A 24,549-nucleotide genomic window follows, 5' to 3' on the forward strand; every position below is an offset into this window, starting at 1 on the left:
TGAGTCATGTATTAGGCACCGTAACACTTTGCACACTTGACAATCGTAAGATGGCTTTCCCAATATGTGTCTAAATGCTTCAGACTCTCCCAATTCCATATTTGTTTTATATAGCCATGAGCCACCTTACAAAGACCATTAAGTGTCAAAAGTCACCCTAAGTATTTTGTCTCTTATTTCAATTACCAAGTAGTCTTTTCTAAAGCTTCCTGGTGCACAACACCTCCTCCAGTCAGAGAGGAAGTGATCTATTCTTGTGATGATACTTATCCTTCATATGATGTTACTGACATGCTTTAGTTCAGTACAGGCAAGGACAAAGATTGTTATTAACAAAATCCTTGTAAGCAAAAGAAAAATAATAAATAGCTGCAACAGTAACAAATGTAATAATGATGCAAAGAAGATAAGATAAAGCTGTGGCAGAACTGACAGTAACTGAATCAAGAATGTAGAAAGAAGGAAACATTTTCTTATAGACTGTCACAAGCAGATTTTATGGCACAGTTATGATCAAATATCAAAAATGGGCTCAATGTTATGGTACAAATCATTAAAAAATTTAAGTTAATTTGTAATGGTATAATAACACATTTAAATAGTACCTTTTGTCTGCAGAGGTGAAAATTCTACGGGATTCTAATATACAGAAGACAAACTTACAATGAAAAGGCCCTTGATAATGGTTATCTGAAAGTAGTAGAGTGTAAAATTTCTTTTGTTTATTATGTAAAAATTACTCACTTTATCAGGAAGTGTTGTTTCAATATTTTCATATCCATAAAGAAACTAATGATTTCTCTTGAAGTTACATTAATTTCCATCAGTTTCAAAAAAGAATGATCAACAACAGATATAGATTTTCCACAAACAATAATTCAATGAAACTCACATTAATTTTGCCTCCACATCACCCCAATTTTTAGAATTTTTATACAAGTCTTTCTCTCATTTTGGAAGGAATTTAGACTTCTATATTACAATGCCTCTTAGGATCCACTTAAGGCACATGCAGCAAAATTAACTCATTTATGTGAATAGCTTTTACTCTGTAACACTAATAAATTTTCTTTGTGGGGTTCTCCAGTTATCTATGGACAATACTGAGATGTTCAGTTATTTCCACAGTGATTAATGACAGAAACACAGATTTATAATACAGCAAAACCTTACGTCTTTACACAGGTATGAATCCCATCTCCTATAAATCCTTGTTTGCACTTGCAAGTGTAGGAACCATGTGTATTAGTACATTCAGCATTTGGATGACAATCATCGAGTCCCAAATCACATTCATCCACGTCAGGGCACATTGCATATGACCATCTTGTTCCATTCATATCTAGTGTTGTGTTATGATACAAATTTACTGCAGCAGAGCAGGAGTCTGTAATGAAAAGTATTTCATGTTTATATAAGTTTAGGAGACATTGCTTCGGCATTATGAAACATCACATCTAAAACTTAAATTGACAAGACAGAGTACTACGGACTATATAAGGGTGGATATGATGGTCTGACAATTGAAATACTTAAGCTTGCTGGTGAAGAAACATGAAAAGAAGTGGCTAAAATCTTTACCGCTTGCATACAATAAGGCAGTTGCTATTGCTGGAACAAAGCAAGTTTATTTCTTCTACACAAACAAGGAAGCATTCATGATTTGAAGAATTACCAGTCCATCAATTTACTCCCTCCTACTCACAAAGTTTTCACTAAAGTCCTGACAAATTGCATCAATGCTATTGTGGAAAATGCACAACCCACAGAACAAACTGGATTCCACAGCTGTGATAGCACAATTGACCATACGCAATCCAAGCATAATTAGTCAAGCCAATGAATAAGAAATGTCACTGTGCATACCGTATTTACTCGAATCTAAGCCGCACTTTTTTTCCGGTTTTTGTAATCCAAAAAACCGCCTGCGGCTTAGAATCGAGCGCAAAGCAAGCGGAAGTTATGAAAAATGTTGGTACATGCCGCCACAACTAACTTCTGCCATCGAATATATGTAGCGCTACGCAGGCATGCTTTGTAGGCACAAAGATAAATACTGGCGCCAAAACCTCTGCGTCAGTAAATAAATTTAAAAAAAAAAAAAGTGGAAGACGAGCTTTTTTTCTCCGCCGCGAGTTTCCACCACTGCATTTTCATACATTATCCAATGAACTAAATACAAATTCCGTATTGTTCATCTTCAAATGTAGCACAATTTCAGTGTACTACGAAAATCTGACTGGCAAGACTGTTTGGGATGTCTGTCAATATGGCCAACTCTACGTTCTGAATTTTTTCCTATCTGTGAGAAGAGATGGTTGCTAATAGGTCAGGCGTGCACTACACGCCGGAAGCGGCTACAAGGGTAGCGGAGTACGTGTGGAGTGCACATGGGGGTTTTTTAGGTTAGAGAATCCCCTCCCTAGGCCCGACAAGACGCCTCCTGAGACGCGGCAAGATAGGAGTAGGCAAAATGCAACAGGGAATAACAATATTAATGTGCTAATAGTAAACTGCAGGAGGGTCTATAGAAAGGTCCCAGAACTGCTCTCATTAATAAACGATCAAAACGCCCATATAGTACTAGGGACAGAAAGTTGGCTGAAACCAGACGTAAACAGTAACGAAATCCTAAACTCAGATTGGAATGTATACCGCAGAGACAGGCTGAACAGTGAAGGGGGAGGCGTGTTTATAGCGGTAAGAAGTGCAATAGTATCGAAGGAAATTGACGGAGATCCGAAATGTGAAATGATTTGGGTGAAGGTCGCGGTTAAAGCAGGCTCAGACATGGTAATTGGATGTCTCTATAGGCCCCCTGGCTCAGCAGCTGTTGTGGCTGAGCACCTGAAGGATAATTTGGAAAATATTTCGAGTAGATTTCCCCACCATGTTATAGTTCTGGGTGGAGATTTTAATTTGCCGGATATAGACTGGGAGACTCAGACGTTCATAACGGGTGGCAGGGACAAAGAATCCAGTGAAATTTTTTTAAGTGCTTTATCTGAAAACTACCTTGAGCAGTTAAACAGAGAACCGACTCGTGGCGATAACATATTAGACCTTCTGGTGACAAACAGACCCGAACTATTTGAAAAAGTTAACGCAGAACAGGGAATCAGTGATCATAAAGCGGTTACGGTATCGATGATTTCAGCCGTAAATAGGAATATTAAAAAGGGTAGGAAGATTTTTCTGTTTAGAAAAAGTGACAAAAAGCAGATTTCAGAGTACCTGTTGGCTCAACACAAAAGTTTTGTCTCAAGTACTGATAGTGTTGAGGATCAGTGGACAAAGTTCAAAACCATCGTACAATATGCGTTAGATGAGTATGTGCCAAGCAAGATCGTAAGAGATGGAAAAGAGCCACCGTGGTTCAACAACCGAGTTAGAAAACTGCTGCGGAAGCAAAGGGAACTTCACAGCAAACATAAACATAGCCAAAGCCTTGCAGACAAACAAAAATTATGCGAAGCGAAATGTAGTGTGAAGAGAGCTATGCGAGAGGCGTTCAATGAATTCGAAAGTAAAGTTCTATGTACTGACTTGGCAGAAAATCCTAAGAAATTTTGGTCTTATGTCAAAGCGGTAGGTGGATCAAAACAAAATGTCCAGACACTCTGTGACCAAAATGATACTGAAACAGACGATGACAGACTAAAGGCCGAGATACTAAATGTCTTTTTCCAAAGTTGTTTCACAGAGGAAGATTGCACTGTAGTTCCTTCTCTAGATTGTCGCACAGATGACAAAATGGTAGATATCGAAATAGACGACAGAGGGATAGAGAAACAATTAAAATCGCTCAAAAGAGGAAAGGCCTCTGGACCTGATGGGATACCAGTTCAATTTTACACAGAGAACGCGAAGGAACTTGCCCCCCTTCTTGCAGCGGTGTACCGTAGGTCTCTAGAAGAGCGTAGCGTTCCAAAGGATTGGAAAAGGGCACAGGTCATCCCCGTTTTCAAGAAGGGACGTCGAACAGATGTGCAGAACTATAGACCTATATCTCTAACGTCGACCAGTTGTAGAATTTTGGAACACGTATTGTGTTCGAGTATAATGACTTTTCAGGAGACTAGAAATCTACTCTGTAGGAATCAGCATGGGTTTCGAAAAAGACGGTCATGTGAAACCCAGCTCGCGCTATTCGTCCACGAGACTCAGAGGGCCATAGACACGGGTTCACAGGTAGATGCCGTGTTTCTTGACTTCCGCAAGGCGTTCGATACAGTTCCCCACAGTCGTTTAATGAACAAAGTAAGAGCATATGGACTATCAGACCAATTGTGTGATTGGATTGAGGAGTTCCTAGATAACAGGACGCAGGATGTTATTCTCAATGGAGAGAAGTCTTCCGAAGTAAGAGTAATTTCAGGTGTGCCGCAGGGGAGTGTCATAGGACCGTTGCTGTTCACAATATACATAAATGACCTGGTGGATGACATCGGAAGTTCACTGAGGCTTTTTGCAGATGATGCTGTGGTGTATCGAGAGGTTGTAACAATGGAAAATTGTACTGAAATGCAGGAGGATCTGCAGCGAATTGACGCATGGTGCAGGGAATGGCAACTGAATCTCAATGTAGACAAGTGTAATGTGCTGCGGATACACAGAAAGATAGATCCTTTATCATTTAGCTACAAAATAGCAGGTCAGCAACTGGAAGCAGTTAATACCATAAATTATCTGGGAGTACGCATTAGGAGTGATTTAAAATGGAATGATCATATAATGTTGATTGTCGGTAAAGCAGATGCCAGACTGAGATTCATTGGAAGAATCCTAAGGAAATGCAATCCGAAAACAAAGGAAGTAGGTTACAGTACGCTTGTTCGCCCACTGCTTGAATACTGCTCAGCAGTGTGGGATCCGTACCAGATAGGGTTGATACAAGACATAGAGAAGATCCAACGGAGAGCAGCGCGCTTCGTTACAGGATCATTTAGTAATCGCGAAAGCGTTACGGAGATGATAGATAAACTCCAGTGGAAGACTCTGCAGGAGAGACGCTCAGTAGCTCGGTACGGGCTTTTGTCAAAGTTTCGAGAACATACCTTCACCGAAGAGTCAAGCAGTATATTGCTCCCTCCTACGTATATCTCGCGAAGAGACCATGAGGATAAAATCAGAGAGATTAGAGCCCACACAGAGGCATACCGACAATCCTTCTTTCCACGAACAATACGAGATTGGAATAGAAGGGAGAACCGATAGAGGTACTGAAGGTACCCTCCGCCACACACCGTCAGGTGGCTTGCGGAGTATGGATGTAGATGTAGATGTAGATGTAATAGGAACCTGATGAAATTTGAATCACATACAGTATTCTCTTCACCATAAGAATAATACAAATATAAACATTTTGCCATGTATTCTTTCGTGTTTGCTGCTATCTCGTTTAAATCCTGTCTGCCTAATAAACTACGAAACTAGAGTGAGACAACAGCAAACGTGGAAGAATATACGTATCGTGTCATGTTTATATTCGTATTATTCTTATGCCTAATAGTGATACAGTCAGAAATGAAGCACGGCACGTGACTAGATTTTTAAATCTAAGATGACTCTAATTTCAGTGCAGAATTTGATGTAATAAAGAAGCGGCCGCAAAGATTTTCAAACGGAGAAAAATTTTCGCCCAACTCTCATTCAGAACATGTTCTATCATACGCAGTCTATTATTTGATTCTTGTTGATCATTATCAAAGAAAGCAGCAGTGTAAGTAACAACAAATAGCAGTCTCTTGCCATTGTTTCGCTAATGAGACGATTCCTCTCTCTCTTTTTTTTTTTTTTTTTTTTTTTTAATTGTACGCGGCGGTAGCACGCAAAAAAGCAAGCCATGCCGCGAGCCGCGACAGGCTGTAAACATGCACTATCAGAATGCGACAAACAATGCATGACACAGTGCAGTAATGCATTTTCAGCTTAAGAGTGACGCAAACACCTATAACAAAGATAACGGCACTTATCAGATCAAAGCAAAATAAGCAATCGATTCAAACCAGACGAAGCACGTGAAAAAGGAAGGGCACCCGTATAAATACGGACGGAGCGCCTGACGCATAGCAATGGCTACGTGGTGAAGCTTAACTGCTAAGCTTACGACTCGAACCAAACTACTGTAGCTGTATCGTCATTCATTCAACCTAAATTGTGTCTCATATTACAATGGACCAACTTTGTTTCGATTTGGAGGTGCGGCCTACAACTTTTCTCTCCCCTTGAATTTTGAGTCTCAAATTTCAGGTGCGGCTTAGATTCGGGAATTTTTTTTTTTTCCTTTATTTTGCGTCTCATTTTTCAGGTGTGGCTTAGATTCGAGTGCGGCTTAGATTCGAGTAAATACGGTAGCTTTAATAGACTTTGAAAAGGTTTCTGATTCTGTCAGACACATTGCAGTTATACAGAGAGAAGGTGGGAAACAAAGTACGTAAACATAATACAGAGCATTTATGATACCTCAATGGCTTCTGTCAGGATAGGAAAACTCATGAGGAAAATTTTCCATTGGAAGAGGAGTAAAGTAGGGTAGCCCTAGCCCTGAAAACTATTACTATCTTTGAGATGGCTATCACCAAAATTATTTGGAAAGAAAGGGAATGAGAATAAATGGGAAAAGACTCACTAACTTGAGATTCGCAGACAACACAATAGCCCTAGGCAAGAATATGCTACAGATGCAATCCTTATAAATGATTCATCAGATCCAGAATGAAATTTTCATTCTGCAGCAGAGTGTATGCTCATACGAAACGTCCTGACACATAAAACTGTGTGTCAGACTGAGATCTGACCTTGGAACCTTTACCTTTCGCGGACAAGCTTGAGCTGTGCCTGGGTAGCTCTATAAGCAGAGCACTTGCACGTGAAAGGCAAAGATCCCTAGATCAAGTATCAGCCCTTAACACAGTTATAATCCACCAGGAAGATTTATCAGATAATTGCGAAAAAAGTGAGCCTCAAGGTAAATCTGTGCATGAAATATAGCATGCACATCAAGTAGGTAACTGCAAGACAAAAAATACTGAACAATAAATCTCGAACAGTTAATTGATATCCAAGAAGATTTAAAACCAGAAATTTTTGCTGAATCAAGCTGGGTTGGAGGTCTTATGGAAGAAACGCAACTGGTTTTAAATCTGATATGCCAACATACTTAAAAATGTTATTTTCGAACAGTGTGTTCTTTCTGTTCTAACATATGGCTGTGAAATGGGAATTTTAAACAAGCTTTTCAGAAGGAAACTATGAACAAAGGAAACTATGAACAACTCAGAGAGCTATGGAAAGGTCGCTCCTGGGTCTCACCAGAAAAGGCGGAAAAGGGAAGACATAACAACAATAACAGGAGTTTAGGATATTGTGCAACAGGTAAAAGTTCTAAAATGGAAACAGGCAAGGCATATTGAACTAAGAAATGACAGAATACAGACAAAGGTAGCAGTAGAGAGGAGTCCCAAAGAAAGAGCAAGATCACAAGGCTGACCACTGTAATAAAGAAGTGAAGAAAGTCACAGGTAGAGAGATAGAGAGGCATGAATATGGCAACTGAAATTGTATTTTTTAACTTAAGATTAAAGAAGCTACATCCTGTAAAGGTTTAATTAGCAGAACGATAAATATCTAAACAATATTCAAAGAAAAGAAAAATAACTGGAATGAAATAAGAAACACATACAGTAACCAAATTAAATAATTGAAGAAGGTGTGTACAGTGATGAATATCAATGCCACACTCACTACTACAGTTGAATTCATCATAATGCACAATTAATACAGTTGCAGGCTACGACAAAATGAATAGGATGAAATATAAGCTGAAGGATGGTTACAGAAAAAAGACAGATTGTGATGCAGAGAGCACTGAATCTCATTAGACAGCAATACTGGAAAGATAGTCAATAAAACTAAAAAAGAACACATTAATAATATTATGAAAAGGAAAGTTCCTACTCACCATATAGCGGAGATGCTGAGTTGCAGATGAGCACAACAAAAACACTGTCACAAATTAGCTTTCGGCCAGTACGGCCTTCATGAAAAACACAAACACACATGCAAAAACAACTCGCGCACACACACGACTGCTGTCTCTGGCAACTGAAGCCATACTACCACACTGGCAGTGTGGCTTCAGTTGCGAGAACCTGCAGTTTTGTGTGTGTGTGTGTGTGTGTGTGTGTGTGTGTGTGTGTGATCTATTTTTGCCGAAGGCAATACTGGCTGAACGCTAATTTGTGACAATCTTTTTGCTGCACCTATCTGTGACTCAGCATCTCCTCCATATGATGAGAAGCCACTTCCTTTTCAATTTATTGTTACATTCCATTCTGGATTTTCCATTGTTTGAAAGAACACACTAAAATCTCCAACTCAATAGCTTGGGGTGGAATCTAAAAAATTGTAAAACACATACTTATTCAATTCATTTTTGGTTAAAACAGAGGGCAGATCGAACAATCGGCAAGAATACACATTTAGTGTGTGATGATGTAACATATCCAGGAAGGAAAGTAGGCTTGGTTGGGTAAAGTCAGAAATGAAGAACAGGTCACTCAAATTCCAGGATGAGAGAACCCACAACCTTTTAATGTGCTCTATGAAGAGTAATGTAGTATTCCTTATCTAGAAAAATTAGCAAATAAACTACATACTACAATAAAGCAACAAAATGGTGAGTTTAATTGAGCAAAATGTTACCAGTAACATGTGTATGTGCGTGCTCTGACTTTCAAGCCTTGTCAACAAAAGTACTACAAATAAAGTAAAATATAATTGTTTGTTCCAAGTAAGTTATTACATCTCTTGAGTATGCAGCTGTTGGTAGCTTGTAGTTTGTTACACAACATATACACAACAGTACCTTTGTACTAACAACTCAATTTCTCTTTGTAGTATATCACAATACATTTTTTTCTGATTGGCTGTTCTTGTGTGTTTTATTGCTTTTAATAGAAAAATTAATATTAAAAGAAATATAACTACTAACCAATATGGGGATGGCTAAAATCTCCCTCAACACACACTCCCAAAATGGGGTTTTCCTGGCTATAGCACCATCCACAACCCAAACTTTGTAGACAACTGGAACAGTTTGTGTGCCTCTTGCAAGACTTGCACTGATTATTGCTTTGTAGTCCCACATGCTTTCCACGTCCTTGAGGATTAGGTGCCAACACATAAACTTGGTCCACCCACTCCCGACACTGTCCAAACTGGTACTCAGAGGTATATATAGAAAACGAGAAACACTCCTGCAATAAAATCAGTTTAACATCACACAAAATAACAAACATAAAGCGCATCCAGTACAAGATAAAGTAAGTAAACAAACTTATTGGAATGAAATACTTACACATTTCGTATAAAACACGAATGAAATGGATGAATTATAAACAGTACACACAACATTTTGTATCAAGCTGACAGGACTCATTACATTATCACCATAAAACTGCCTAAAATCACATATCACTTATTACACAAGGAAGGAATCAAGGATATTATCTATCAGATTATCTCAGTCCCAACACGTATTTACTAGCAGCACAAATAAGTCATTTGGCCTGAACATATGTGAATAAGGATTTCCTAAAATAACAAGTTCCATTGTATTGTGTTGGCAACAAACGAGAGACTTTGTTACTTTCCCATGTCAGTACCTTGAATATGCCCAATGGGCTTCCCTGACAGATCAAATATTGGATATTTGTGTTGATACCAGACTTGTGTAACCTTACATATTACACTTTGTAAGCTATGTTCATTAATGTTAAGCACCCATTTGGCCTGCCAAATGTGGGAATTGTAATCTGTAGCATCATTGCTGTCATTGTTCACCCAGCACTCAGTGCATGTTTAAGGTATAGTTGATTGTACTACTTGCTTGTTAGTCCTTCCTAATTTGGTGCATTTTATTCATTCGAATTAAGTGATTAATCATCCACTGGTTCAACTGTAGGAATTTTGGAGTAATTACCTGAATCATTTGTATTTTATTAGAATTTTTGCTAACTATGCAACAAAAGATTACCATGCAAGGTGGCACACTGGACTCGCATTCGGGAGGATAACGGTTCAATCCCGTATTCGGCCATCCTGATTTAGGTTTTCTGTGATTTCCCTAAATCGCTCCAGGCAAATGCTGGGATGGTTCCTTTGAAAGGGCATGGCCAACTTCCTTTCCCATCCTTCCCTAATCCGATGAGACTTATGACCTCACTGTTTGGTCTCTTCCCCCAAACAACCCAACCCAACCCAATAAAAGATTGTTGTTTTTTGAAGTAACAAATTACTTGTGATAAATGGCCAGCACCTTTCTCATACCATTTAGTTATTTCCTAACCCGGGGTGTCCACTGACATATCAGTTTTCTTGTTACTGCCAGTCTTCATTTTATTTTACTGACCAAACAGCAAAACTACTACTGGTGTGTTAGGCCCGAGTCAGTGTGCCATTAATAACTAAAGATGACCAACGTCATAAGTTACTGATAGTGAAATTAATAACAAACAGAGCATGAACTCTGAGCCTCATGTCTCTCCTGAACAGGATACTCTCAATTCTTATTGTATTGTTCCTTCTGGGTTATATGGCTCCCCAAGGTCCTTAATTGTGAGTAACATTACTGCTCTGGTGTGTCGTGTAGCAAAAAACTCGTGTTCCCGTCTGATTCATTACAGTGCTGAATTAATGAACTTATTTCGAAATGTATTGACTTCCTCTTACTTTTTATTCAATGACCAGTACTATGAGTATACAGATGGATTTGCGATGGGGAGCCTGTTGTTGTCTATTATTGCCAATTTGTGTCTGGAAGATTTTGAGAAGTGTGCCTTGGCGTTGGCACCTTGGAAACCTGCGTGTTTTTTTTTTTTTTTTTTTTTTTCAAATATATAGACGATATTTTTGTTGTTTTGTCTCAGTGAGAGTTTGAATGACATTTTAGAACACCTGAATTCAATCCACTTGAATATTAGTTTCACAACAGCGGGGGAAAAGCATGGCTGTCTTCCCTTTCTTGATGTGTTGGTCACAAGGAAGGTGGATGGTACATTGGGACATGCCACTTATAGGAAGCCTACTAACACTGACTTGTATCTGCAGTCTGACTGTTGTCCCCATGCAGCTGAATGAAATGGTACTTTGTTCCTTGGTTCATAGGGTCCAAGTCACTGCAGACCCTGAGAATTTGTAAGCTGAGTTAGCCCATCTCAAAGTCACCTTTTGTCAGAATGATTATAGTGAAAGACAGTTCACACACGTGTTGCCCTATCGACCAACTGTGCAGTGGGGAAGTGACGATAATACTGAGGTGGCACCAAAGTCAATGGCTTTTGATTTACGCAGGTAGCATTACGAGAAGTATTGGTCATATTTTGCAGAAATATTGTGTAAAGAGCATTTTCCAACTGCCATCTAAGATCAGGCTCCTTTTAGGTTCTGTCAAGGGTGACACTGGTTTGCGTAAGGCACGTTTCTACAATGTTCCTTGCAGTTATGGCATGTCATATACTGGTCAGATTATCACAACTGTGGATGGCCAGTACACTGAGCATAAGTGGCACACATGCTTACAACAGTTGAGCATATCCGCCATTACGGAATATTGTCTCGGCACCAGTCACCCTATAGAATGTAAAAAGTTCCACTTCCAGCTATTGGGATAGTGTTATTAATTAAGTTGTTGAAATTAAATTAGGAAATAACCTCATAAATAGAGATGGTGGTTTTTGTTTAAATTCTGCATGGAATCCTGCTCTCCCCCTTGTGGAAAAGTAGAGGGACAGAGTTTGTGCTACTTCTCCCATTCATTATTAATTTCACTATTGTTGACTTCAGACATTAGACATTTTTGGTTTGTGATGGCATTAGTGTTTACTCTGTGTGTGTGTGTGTGTGTGTGTGTGTGTGTGTGTGTGTGTGTGTGTGTGTGTGTGTATCTTTCTGGAGATTCTCTGAAAACCGTGGTTTAAATTTGCTTGCACAGGGCTTACTTGCTACAGTTTTGCCCTGAAAATGGCAGGGTGTGTTCACGGTGAAATATCAGTGGTTGTCAATGATGTCACCCAGCTGCATTCCCGATAAGTTATTTTTACTTCTGGTGTCTCATTTTTAAGCCAATTCCCTTGACACCATCTGTTTTAGTTCAACAACGTTCTATTGCCCATATTCTATTTTTATTGGTGCTGATAGGTTTTTTTTTGTGCTGATAGTATTACATCTCTCCAAGACACTAGCCATCCTACTGATCTTCACAGTTATTAGCTATTTCAGACACAATTACTACCGTAAATCTTTTGGCTTCTCCTGAGCTTTAATTTCTTACCCAAATTACTGCTTGGTTTTCTTCACAGCTTTCATTCATTCACTAATTACATTCTGTACATCAGAACCAGAAGGAGAACCTTCAAGGATGTGGAACATGTCAGCTTATATGTACTAACAAAAACTATACTACTAATGAGCTGATGAGGATTGCTTTCTTCAAATTCTTGTATCAAGAAACCACACAAAAACAGTTTGCGAACTATGAGAAGACTTTCATCGTGCCTTTCATCATGCTACTGGACAACTGTTAACTGATCAAACGACCTGGAATAGCCTACACAAGAATCAGTTTAGGTACAGATGGCAGAATAAGTGCCTCATTTAACCAGATCACATCAGCACTTTGCCAAAGACCACAGACATTGGCAGTTACAGTGCTGGAGGAAAGTGCTGTTCTGCGACGAAACTAGAACGAACTTACATGGAAAGGATGACCATATAGGGGTATGGAGAACTTGTGGGGAATGTAATATGGAAGATAGAGTGTCCTCTAACAGTCCCTTTTGAAAGAGGTGCTATACTGCTGGAGGGGGTGGGGGATTAAGGAACAACAGAGGTCTAACAGGAGAAATGTACATCGAGAAATACTTTATCCTCATGTACAACCTCCGACATGAGCTCTTGGGAAAGAATTTCTTCTGATGCACAATAACGCTCCTGCCCATGTTGCAGCCAAAGTGCAAAATTTTCTTTGGCAACACTATATCAATGTTCTACAGTGGCCAGCATGTGGTCCTGAGCTGGAAACCATAGAGCACTTTTGAGATTATCTGAAGAGAAGGGTTAGGTTTCATTCAAATGCTTCAGAAACGCTACAATAGTTGCAGGTTGTCTTACTAGAGGAGTGGCAAGAAATACCACTGGATTTCATTCAAAAGCCGATTCGAGGTATTTTGAGATGCTGTGCTGCCCTTATTGTAGCAAGAGTGGGCAGCATGGGCTACTGAAGTGCATCAAGACCAAGAATTTTTTATGTGCAGCAAGATCCGCTTCAGTTTTGTGCTTATTTACAGTTTTTATACACAACAGGAAGGACAACGGATCTCTTCTATGGGTTGTATTCATTTCCAGGTAAGGGGATGTGGACAATTTTGTAAAGTAAGTTTGTTTTCATAAAGAGATAATATTATGAAAATTACATGCATTTAAAATAATGAACAGGCACATCATAGAACCTTAATCTGTATACTGTATGAACAATAAACAATTACTACACTGCTTATTGTTATTCACGTTTCTGCCATCTAAATTTAATCTACTAAAGTAGTAAGAAAGCTGCTACTTTGAAAATAACTGCTGCCTCTTTTGTTTTGTAATTTAACTGCTGCTTAGCTTAATATTTTCTTGATTATAATGGTATTTTCAAAGAAAAAATATTTACATCTATAAATACGGAATACTACTTACAGGTCATTATAAATTGTTACACAATTTTATAACACTGTTACCTGTCATGTAGCTAACAGAAATTTTAAATTCCTGAATCTATCTATTCAGACAATTTGTAGAAAGAGTACCTAATGAGACAAGTTTTTAATTTTCTTTTGAACCGGTAGCAATTACCAGTTTATTGCTTTATGTTATATTGGAGGTTGTTGAATATCTAAACACCACAGTACATAACTACATTCTGAATTCTGGACAAGGAGGCAAAGTCTACACAAAAATTATTTTTTGTCTTGTATTGTGACTGTGTATACCACAGTTCAGTTTAAACTGATTTTTAAAATCAGCAATAAAAACTTTAAGGAGTAAATATATTGGGAAGTGGAAAGTAAGAATACCAAGATCCTTAAAAAGTCTTCTGCAAGAGGTACAATTACATACTTTATGCAATACTCCTACAGATCATTTCTGCTGAAGAAAGTTAATTTAGGTGCACTGCCCCAGAGAACTATTCCATAAGACAACAAGGAGTGAAAATATGCAAAACTTTTGCATTTAGGTCAACACAACGGGAGATGCTTCTCAGGAAATAACACGATGAACTGAGCTTCTCAGTTAGCTTATCCATCTGTTCACTTCATTTTAACTTGTTATCCAGCTGGACTGCAAGAAATGTTACACACTGTGCTTCATTCAGTGTACCACTAATTGATGTCTACTTCTCATGTTAAAAGGTCACTATTGCTTGTTTGAAACTTCACAGCATGAGTCTTTGTGGGGTCAATACTTAAACTGTCAGCTGTGAACCACTTGTAGGCCTGTTCCCCCATCATCTGAACAGTGTCTGCTTGGGCTGAGTTTGGACCATTCATTAGTATGCTTGTGTCATTAGCGAACATTATACTCAGTTTTTGAACTCCTGTTTAATGCTACTGGAAGATCATTTATGTAAGTTGGAAGCAAGAGCAGAGACACAGTACCAATCCACATGACACTCGACATGACTGTTTTGGTTCCCAGTTCTGAAGTTATCTTAATTTTCCCATGAAACTAGCCATCTCACTGATCACAATTATTTGCTGCCTTTGACACAACTATGTCTGGTAAAGCTTAAACCTTTTATGTCTTCTGTTGAACTTTAATTTCCTTTCTAAATTTCTCTTTGGTTTCCTTCACAGCTCACTCGTACAGATTGAATAACGTTGACAACAGGCTACAATCCTGTCTCACTCCCTTTTCAACTATTGCTTTCACTTTATGTCCTTCAACTCTTGTAACTGTTTCTGTACAAGTTCTAGATAACCTTACACTTCCTGTATTTTATTCCCACTGCTTCCTGAATTTCAATAGTGTATTCCAGTCAACATTTTCAAAAACTTTCTCTAACCTTACAAATGCCATAAATGTATGTTTGCCTTGAATCAATCAATCTGCTAAGGAATGCTGTAGAGTCCGTACTGCATTGTGTGTACCTACATATCTGTGAAAGCCAAAACTGACCCTCCTCGAGGTCGACTTCTACCTGTTTTTCATTTGTCTATAAATAATTTGTGTCAGTATTTTGTAACAATGACTTATTAAACTGATGGTTCAGTATTACTAACACCTATGAGCCCCAGCATTCTTTGGGAAGTGTTGTTCTTGAAGTCCGAGGGTATTTCGCCTCTTTCATATATCTTCCACATCTGGTGGAACAGTTCTCTCATGGCAGGGTCTGTCGAGGATTTCAGTAATTCTAAAGGACTGTCTACTCCAGGAGACTTGTTTCCAATTAGATCTTTTGTCAAATTCTTCTCACAGTACCGATTTCCCATCTCATCTTCATCTATTTTGTCTTCCCTTTCTATGATGTTATCTTTAAGTTCATTTTCTTTGTATAGTGCTTCTATATATTCATTCCACATTTCAGTCTACCTTTCTTTGATTAGCAATGTCTTGCCATATGAGCTCTTGATATTCATTAAGCTGCTTGTCTTTTCCCCAAAGATCTCTTTAGTTTTCCTTTACATGTCAACCACCTTGCCTCTAGTCACACAGGCTTCTACACCCTTGCATTTCTTGTAAACCCATTCCTGTTTTGTGATATTGCACTTGCTGGTTATGTCAATTTTTAGACAACTGTATTCCCTTTTGCCGGATTAATTTGCTACATTTTTATGTTCACTCCTTTAGTCAGTTATATTCAACATCTTGTGTGTTATCCAAGTATTTCTATGCGACCTCGTCTTTTCACCTATTTTGCCTGATTCCTTCACAACTTCATCTCTCAAAGCTACCTATTCAGCTTTTATTGTATTCCTTTCCCCTTTTAGTCAATCATTGTTTAATGCAAACTCTGTAACTCTCGACAACCTGTAAATCTTCCCATTTATCGATTTCCTACTTTTCTGCAATTTCTTCAGTTTCAAGCTGCAGTTCATAACCAGTAAATTATGAGCAGAATCCATATCTGGCTCTGGAAATGTTTTACAGCTTAAAATATAGTTTCACCAATATAAAATCTATCTAAATTTTCTAGTGTCTCCCAGTCTCTTCCAAGTACACAACATTCTTTCATGATCCTTAAATCAAGGGTCTGCTACAATTAAATTAGATCTGTGCAAAATTCTACCAGTATGTTCCCACTTTTAATGCAACTACTATTTTTCCTTCTCTTCTTTTTCCCATTATTGAATATCAGTCTCTCATCAAAATCAAATTTTTGCCTCAATTAACTATCTGCATAATTTCTTTAATCTCATTATACATTCTTTCAATCTCTTCATTGTCCGAACAGCTAATAGGCATATGAATTTGTGCTATTGTGGTGAGTGTAGGCTGTGTGCACCTAGACTATGACAATGTGTTAACTGTGTAGTTAACAGTAGTATAGTAGTTTACTCAGATGCCAATTTTCTTATTCGTTAGTAGTCCTACTCCAGTATTATCCTGTTTGATTTTGAAGTGCAGAACAGTGTTGTTTTTCCCCTGACATTATCATCTTGAGTTGTCCCTCCCTGAGGAAGCTATCTTACCTACTTTTTTTTAGTCTGAATGACTGCTTTGGCTCTATTTAAAGATTTTTACTTTATTTGCTATGAATTCTGATACTCAAATGTATCTTCTTCACATTCCTGAATATAGTCAACACTTTTTTTGTCTTGTTAGTAAATAAATGCAATACATTAAACTACCTGTAATTACAAATTAATGAACTACTCTTAAAATGATAATAAATTAATTCCATTAAACTTAAACAATTAGTTTCCATACGAACTGTGTGATAAACAAAGTGGTGAAAAGATAACAAGAGGTAAAGTGATGAATTATAGCAAATAAAGCAAGACTATTAAATGTAGCTGATGGATTTATTCATGGTCCAAGAACATATAACAAAAGCTGTTATATCCTGATCTACAAGCTTGTGTCTGTGTATATGCGGATGGATATGTGTGTGTGTGTGAGTGTATACCTGCCTTTTTTCCCCCTAAGGTAAGTCTTTCCGCTCCCGGGATTGGAATGACTCCTTACCCTCTCCCTTAAAACCCAAATCCTTTCGTCTTTCCCTCTCCTTCCCTCTTTCCTGATGAGGCAACCGTTGGTTGCGAAAGCTTGAATTTTGTGTGTATGTTTGTGTTTGTTTGTGTGTCTATCGACCTGCCAGCGCTTTTGTTTGGTAAGTCTCATCATCTTTCTTTTTAGATATATTTTTCCCACGTGGAATGTTTCCCTCTATTATATTCAAATTCAAACTTTACATAGAGATGCAACATCAAGAAATAGCTATATAAAGATAAGTGATTTATGAGACAAACAATTATCATTTAGACATTATTCTATGTCATTTAATTGTTTACATAATTGTGATTCTTGAAACTATGAAAAATATATGTGTTCATGTTAGCCGTAATCCCTTTATTTAGTGTAAAGCTAGCATATTTGAGGTGCAAGCCTATGTTACTATATTGAATGATATACATGGGCTGGACAAAAATATGGAAACGCAAAAAACACAATACATGATAATGCCTAATACTGTGTAGGAAACCTGTTAGCTTTCAAAACAGCTTCAAGACATCTTTGGAATGGAGGTTTTCAAGGGAATCTTATATCATTATTCCTGAAAAGTAGTGGCAAGTTCAGGTACCAATAATGGAGATGGATAGCAGTCACGGACCCTTGTCTCCAAAGTACACCTCAGTGGCTCAATAATTTTGAGATATGGTGACTATGGCAGCCAGGGGAACTTGGACAATACATTCTCATGCTCACAAAACCAGTTCTGGACAATGCGAGCTGAGCTATGTCAACAGTAGCCCTGTTGTCTTGGAACACAGCATTACCATTCAGGGGCAAACATTATATTATGGGATGGACCTGGTCAACCAAAGTGGTCACGTAATCCTTGTAGAATACTCATCTGGCCTATGCAATACCATGATATGGCTGCCCAAGGCAACACCCCATCATGTTCCACTATTTTGATGTAAAGTCGGTCAGAAGTTGGAAACAGTATGAAACAAGGCCCATCTGAGCAAATGACTTTCTTGCATTACTATATAGACCACGTTTCATAGCTTCGGTACCACATCTTCCTGCTATGAGCATTTGTCTCACCAACATATGGTTTTGGAGTTCCTGCTCGCCCTGAAATTCCCCACTTATGGAGCTATCTTTGTATGGTTTCAGAGCTGAAAAGGTTCGCAAATGCGACTGTTCTGCAGTGACTTTTGAAGCTGTTGTCTTCTTTGTTTTTTGTCACAATGCTCTTCAATGACAGTTCATCATAATCACTCAACATACACTTTTGCCAACGTTGTGACATAGTGGATGATGCTTTTCCACTTTTACACTTCAGTTCCCTCAGTTACGGAAGCATCCACCATACGAGCACCAACAATGTGCCAATGTTTGAATTCACTTAGTTCCAACATAATGCACTCACAACTACACAGGACATTGTTCTGACCATGACTGACGCTTGAAATCTGTTCACGACATTGCACAGGTACTGTCAGGGTCAGATACAGCAGTGTAAACTGCCTGCTTGTCTAGCATGAGGATTTATGTTCATTTCACACTGTTTTCCATATTTGTGTCTCATCCTTGTCTAGTCATTGTTCAAATTCCATTAAGCTTCATCTGGTTGACAAGGAACCTGAAGAAGGTAACATGGAAGGAAATACGATATCACAAAAATGTTTCTCAATAGTCTTAGACGAACTTTAATTTTCGGTTACCATTGTAGTTTTGGCTTCTAAAGCAAATAAACTGAAATAATGAATAAAGTTTGAAAGTAGCTCTGAAAAACATGGTTATGGCTATGGTTATGGCTGTGGCTCTTATTATCACATAAGGTGAAAGTACTGCTTAGACAAAACACTAAAAACAGAAGTCTACTAACAATGAAGTAACAGAACCAGTTGCTGCATTTTTGTGTTTATGGCAGTTTATCAACTTGATCAACAACAAAACAGATAAACAAAGTAGCTGGGTTGGATTGAAGTACTTCTGGTAAATTAAACCGAGTTTTAAACTAAATTTGCAATGTGGCGGTACAGGAAAGTATACAATTAGTGTGTATTATCGGCTTTGACTGATGGCAGTGGAACTTGGACTATTAATGTAAAAATTATTCAAAATCTGAAGGTTGGTCAACAAGCAATGTAGAGATGTACGTTGGAATTACAAGAAGAGGCAGGAAAACAAAGACCTAGTTATGACCACAATGAAAATTAAATGGAAAGGAGAGACGAATAGCCATGTGAATGAATGGTAAAGTGTCAAGAAAAGTTCTCTGCTGCACCCCAAGAGAGAGAGAGAGGATGCCCTAGTGGAAGATGGGTAGGTGACATCATAAACATGCAGGAGGAACATGGATGTGTAAGTGTTAGAACTGTAAGGTAATTTGATAAATAAGAAATATACTCATCAAGCGGCTGCAGGAGAATGCACAAATAAATGTAGTTAAATTTGCAAGCTTTCAGAGCCAGTCACCCCTCTTCCTGGCAGAAGAGTTGAAGGAGATGAAAGAGAGATGAAGGAATAGGACTGGTGAGGTTTGGGAAATGGGGAGAGTTTAGAGAAGTCACCCAGAATCTTGGGTCACGGGAGCTTACCAGGTGGGATGAGAAGGGCAGACTCAATCTGACCCCAAAAGCCTACAAATGTAAATACCTTTACACATGTGTTCACCTGCTGCTGCTTGCTGAGTAGATTTTTTATCTATGCAATTACATCATCTTTTCAAAAACTGATTTTTTTGTTGTTATATTAGAAATGTAATGGGTAGAAAAGGCTAGAGGCAGGTTTATTGGTTCATATCAAATGGTGACAATATGAGATGAAAAAATGTCTGCAAGACAGACGTCAATGAAAAGCCAACAATGAAAAGAAAACCAGATAAAGTTTCAGATAAAACCACTAACAAAAAAGGAATTAATAAGCCAGAACTATGGATAGAATTGTTAGAAAAAACTGGGCAAAAGAAAGACGTGCCTCCTCTTCAACTCACAAGAGCAGTTCCATAATTTTGAAGCAGGACAAAACAAAAGCCTACAAGAAGCTGCTCCTCCTACAGGTCTCAGTGCAAGCTTACTGTTAGCTATTTTTGTGGAGAAAATAAAATGTAGTTTTATTTGCAAAGTTTCTACAGATATCTGTAACAGTAAGAACAGAAAAATGGGTATTAAAAGACCAGCCAAGCAGTGTTCTGAATGTGGTCTCTCTCTTTGAACATCTGTCTGTTTCAGAAGAAAGTGAACTCAGACTAACTATGAGTACAAATTACTTGAAGGAAATTCCCTTTTTGGTGCAATAATTGCATTTGCAGGCTGTAGTTAATCAAGCTTTTAAACATTATCACAAAAATTAATTTATGTTACCAGAGTACAGCTTCATATGCACTTTCAAACCTTCTATCAGCTTACCTGTTTTGTTTCACACCACACACATCGCCCTCTGTCATCCAAACACTGAGAACAGTTTCTTCGCAGGTGGCAGGGCATAGGACACTCTGACTGCTGTATCACAGCATCTTGTGATCTACAAATAACATCAACTAAATAATTTTTATAGCTGTGCTGAAGTGATGGTGGCAATAGCAGAAACAATACTAATAATACACTTCAAGTAGCAAGTCAATTATATGACACAACGACAGCCACAGAAAAACTAGATACAGGCTTTACAGTTTAAATGATACCAGGCCAGCAGCTAAGGGGGGAAAACTGTCTCCACATTCTCAGCTACATTTACGTCAGTACGAATGCACACAGCAAGTAGATTCATTATCCCATAACAGCAGAAGTTGCTATTCAACTGCATGCAGACAAAGTACCATAATGTGATATGGCTCTACAGGATGCAGTTCTGCCTAGAGGAAAAAGAAAGAATTGTTGGATGTTGATCTTGGACTGATGATTTTATTTGCCGCTGAATCTGGAGAATGCCAGACCTCCCATTTGATTTTTTGAGACTGGAGGAACATGGTTCAACCTTTACAATGAAAAATTATAGTACCAATTCTCTTCTTAAATGATCACAAAATTTCTATTGTGACGGGGTCAACTTTATTTTCTGAGGCACACTTTTTGTTATGAGAAACAGATGATACATTGCAATAATGGTGTTAAAGATTGGTAGCTCTTAACACTTCTATTTAGATACCTTGGTGTGCCACCTTTGAACTTTTTTAGCATTTCTTTGTGCCACAAGATAGAATCTGCTGTTTACTCCTGTCAGAGAGAGTGCAGAATGCAGACACGAAACTTGCAAAAAAGAGCAAAATGCAAGTGTCATCAAGGTTGAGGCGTTTTTGTTGTGCCTATCTATGACTCAGCATCTCCACTATATGGTGAGTGGCAACTTTCCTTCTCATAATATTGTTACATTCCATCCTGGATTTTCTACTGTTTGATCAAGGTTGAAGTATGTTACTCTTGCCATTATTTCCCTTTTTTCAGCAGCATTGTCCAGGAACAAGGTATTCTCTGAAATGATATGTACTATTTGAACTTAGTAGTGTGACATGGATATTCTTCTCCAAGCACTGGAGACATTTACTTTAAGCACTGATTCATTGTTACCCCAGCAAAAAATTGTATTGCATTTCTGCATGTCATTCTGCTCTCTTATACTGCGGAACTGATTGATCAACAGCTATACAACAACCACTAGCTAACTGATGGTTACTGTACGTATATCAACAGGTTTGAGGAAGCAAAGCAGCAAACTGTGAGTTATCTACCTATCCAAAATGTCTTAGACTTATTTACAGTGAAAATTGTTGCATAAAATGATTCTTTCTATGACATGGTAAAGGTTCTCTCCTTTTCCTAAGAAACAGTACAGAAAAAATTACTCTGTGTACTGTAATTAAATTAGTCTCATTTCTATTGTGGCTATAGAAGTGTGTAAGACTTTCTTATGGCTGCCAATGAAAACTGATTCTTCAAATAATATTAGTATATTTTTATTTGTTACCATCTTTCCTGAAAAATTTCATTTAGTGTTTTTCAACTTTCCCTCATTACTCTGGTAAGAGTCAAACAACCAGTGACACTCAATTTCTCTCACTTGTGCATGTTCAAAGTTCTATGCTGCTCCAACTTGTTACAGTTTAATCGCACCCAAGCAATATTTCCGTATATGGCATAATATTGTTTCAAAAGTAATCTCCTTTGTAAGGCAAACTACAGTGTCAAAATAGTCTCACAATGAATCAAATAATTTCATTTATACTATCCATAAACTGCACTAAATAACAGTTTTATAATTCCATCAACAGTAACTGTTTAATAACTATATGACAATACTGGATCACATTACACCTTAAAGATGACACTAAAAAGAATTTGTATGTTATATTTAAAGAAACAAAAGGAAATGTTTTAGAAGAAATACATATCATGAAAGCATTAAAGCAAGCCCCTGGTTCAGCTCTGAATAATCATACTGAAAACTGAAACTGCAATATCCTATCAAATTTTGACTATGTGAATCACCAACAGTAGCTACTAAGATGGTTTTCATGTTAATTTAGCAACTTTATTATACTCAAATACTACTCTTTCAGTAATTTTATAATACTGAAGGACCGATGTAAAGCAGATTATGTTTTATCTTTCATTTCATACCTACAATAAACTACATATTTTTGAAAGTTATGTAATGCGGTTCCCAGAAACACTAGTTTTCCTAGTTATGATTTTCTCCTTGCAGCTGTTTGTGTGTTTACTTTCTTTTTCCTCTCTTCAACTGTGGTCTTCTGCCTTCCAGAGTACTGCTAGTCTAGCTGCTTACACCTCATCGGTCTGTTAGCAATATGGCAGATGGATACACACCACACAGGATTTTAAGTTTTACTTACATCAGATTTATACAGCTGATCTCTAAATAATTCTGCAATATATCCTATGGGATGTTATTCAGTAAGCTATTTTTCAGGTCTCTTTCTTTCTCGACATTTTGGTTCCATACTGTATTATTATTTTTTGGATAATATTTTACGAATACTTTTCCTTGAAATTAGCAGATTTTTTAGGCATTTTATCCCAGTTCACATTAGTGTCCCATTCATTATTTGTTTTTTCCCTGCTTTTGCACATTTTGACAAACATCTTTTCAATATACTCAATTTCATTATGAATACCCACCAATGTAATTTGACTCTTACCGTGGATACTTCCTAAATGCTGGGTCTCTGTAATTGTCCATCTACGAGGGAAATCCCAAAAGTAAGGTCTCCTATTTTTTGTAAGTACACAACTCTGTTTGTGTGGCAGTTGGTCTACTGTTCTGAAGAGTGCTTCACCCGCTGTGTGTAAACATGCACACGCCGTGCTGAGGCACTCAGTCTTGGCTTGGCAGCCGTAGAGAATGGAGCTCCCGTTGGATGTTACCACCAAGTGCGAATTGCGCGCAGTTATCCGGTTTTTGAAAGCAAAGGGCACTGCGCCAATTGAAATCTATCGCCAATTGACGGAAGTGTATGGTGAGTCATGCATGGATGTCAAAAATGTTCGTAAGTGGTGTAGAGAGTTTGCAGCTGGTCGGTTCAAAACTCACGTCGAACAAAGGAGCGGGAGACCGTCAATTTCTGAGGAGATAGTGTTGAATGTTGAGCAAAGCACACGTGAATATTGGGGGATCACCCTGGATGATCTCTGCACATTGGTTCCTGAGGTTTCCTGAAGCACCACTCACAGAATTTTAATGGAAACATTGAACTACCAGAAGGTGTGCGCAAGACGGGTGCCACGCATACTGACTGAGGACCACATGCTGCAATGAGCTGATGTTTCCCGCGCATTTCTTCACTGCCTTGCAGCCGAACAGGACAACTTTCTGGACTGAATTGTCACAGATGATGAAACCTGGGCATACCACTTTACATCTGAGACCAAGCAACAATCACACCAGTTCATAACTTTCTGAACAGCATGGCGGCGAGCTGGTATGACATGGGCATACAAAAACTGCTACAACGTCTACAAAAATGCATCGACAGAAATGGTGATTATGTTGAAAAATAGCTAAATGTTCAAGCTGTAAACTGATGTAGACCATTGTAGAAATAAACAGGTCTATGTCGTTATAAAAAAATAGGAGACCTTACTTTTGGGATTACCCTCATACATTATGAAAATATAAACACTGTGAGTGCTGCTCATCATCGTTTGTCGAATGCCAACATATCTGCGGTTCTGTTACATCAACCATTTCAAAAAAATTCACACAGTGATCTGTATTCTTGGCAGATAAACCTGAAGATGCATCTGTACTGATGTGAATCTGGTAGTTGCAAATAAAGCACATTCACACAGTTATGCTTCATTTGTAAACACT

General features: G+C 38.1%; 1 protein-coding gene across 1 annotated transcript in view; it reads right to left on the bottom strand.

Annotated features, from left to right (window-relative positions):
• The window catches only part of LOC126088413 (multiple epidermal growth factor-like domains protein 8), a 333,556-nt gene that overhangs the window by 136,383 nt on the left and 172,624 nt on the right, over nucleotides 1-24,549 (bottom strand). Inside the window, exons 15-17 of the mRNA XM_049906553.1 lie at nucleotides 20,631-20,745; nucleotides 8,996-9,260; nucleotides 1,174-1,387 (exon numbers count right to left, since the gene is read on the bottom strand). Coding sequence (XP_049762510.1) covers nucleotides 1,174-1,387; nucleotides 8,996-9,260; nucleotides 20,631-20,745 — 594 coding nt within the window. The remainder of the gene's footprint in view (nucleotides 1-1,173; nucleotides 1,388-8,995; nucleotides 9,261-20,630; nucleotides 20,746-24,549) is intronic.

This window comes from Schistocerca cancellata, chromosome 6, assembly GCF_023864275.1.
Source record: "Schistocerca cancellata isolate TAMUIC-IGC-003103 chromosome 6, iqSchCanc2.1, whole genome shotgun sequence".
NCBI lineage: Eukaryota > Metazoa > Arthropoda > Insecta > Orthoptera > Acrididae > Schistocerca > Schistocerca cancellata.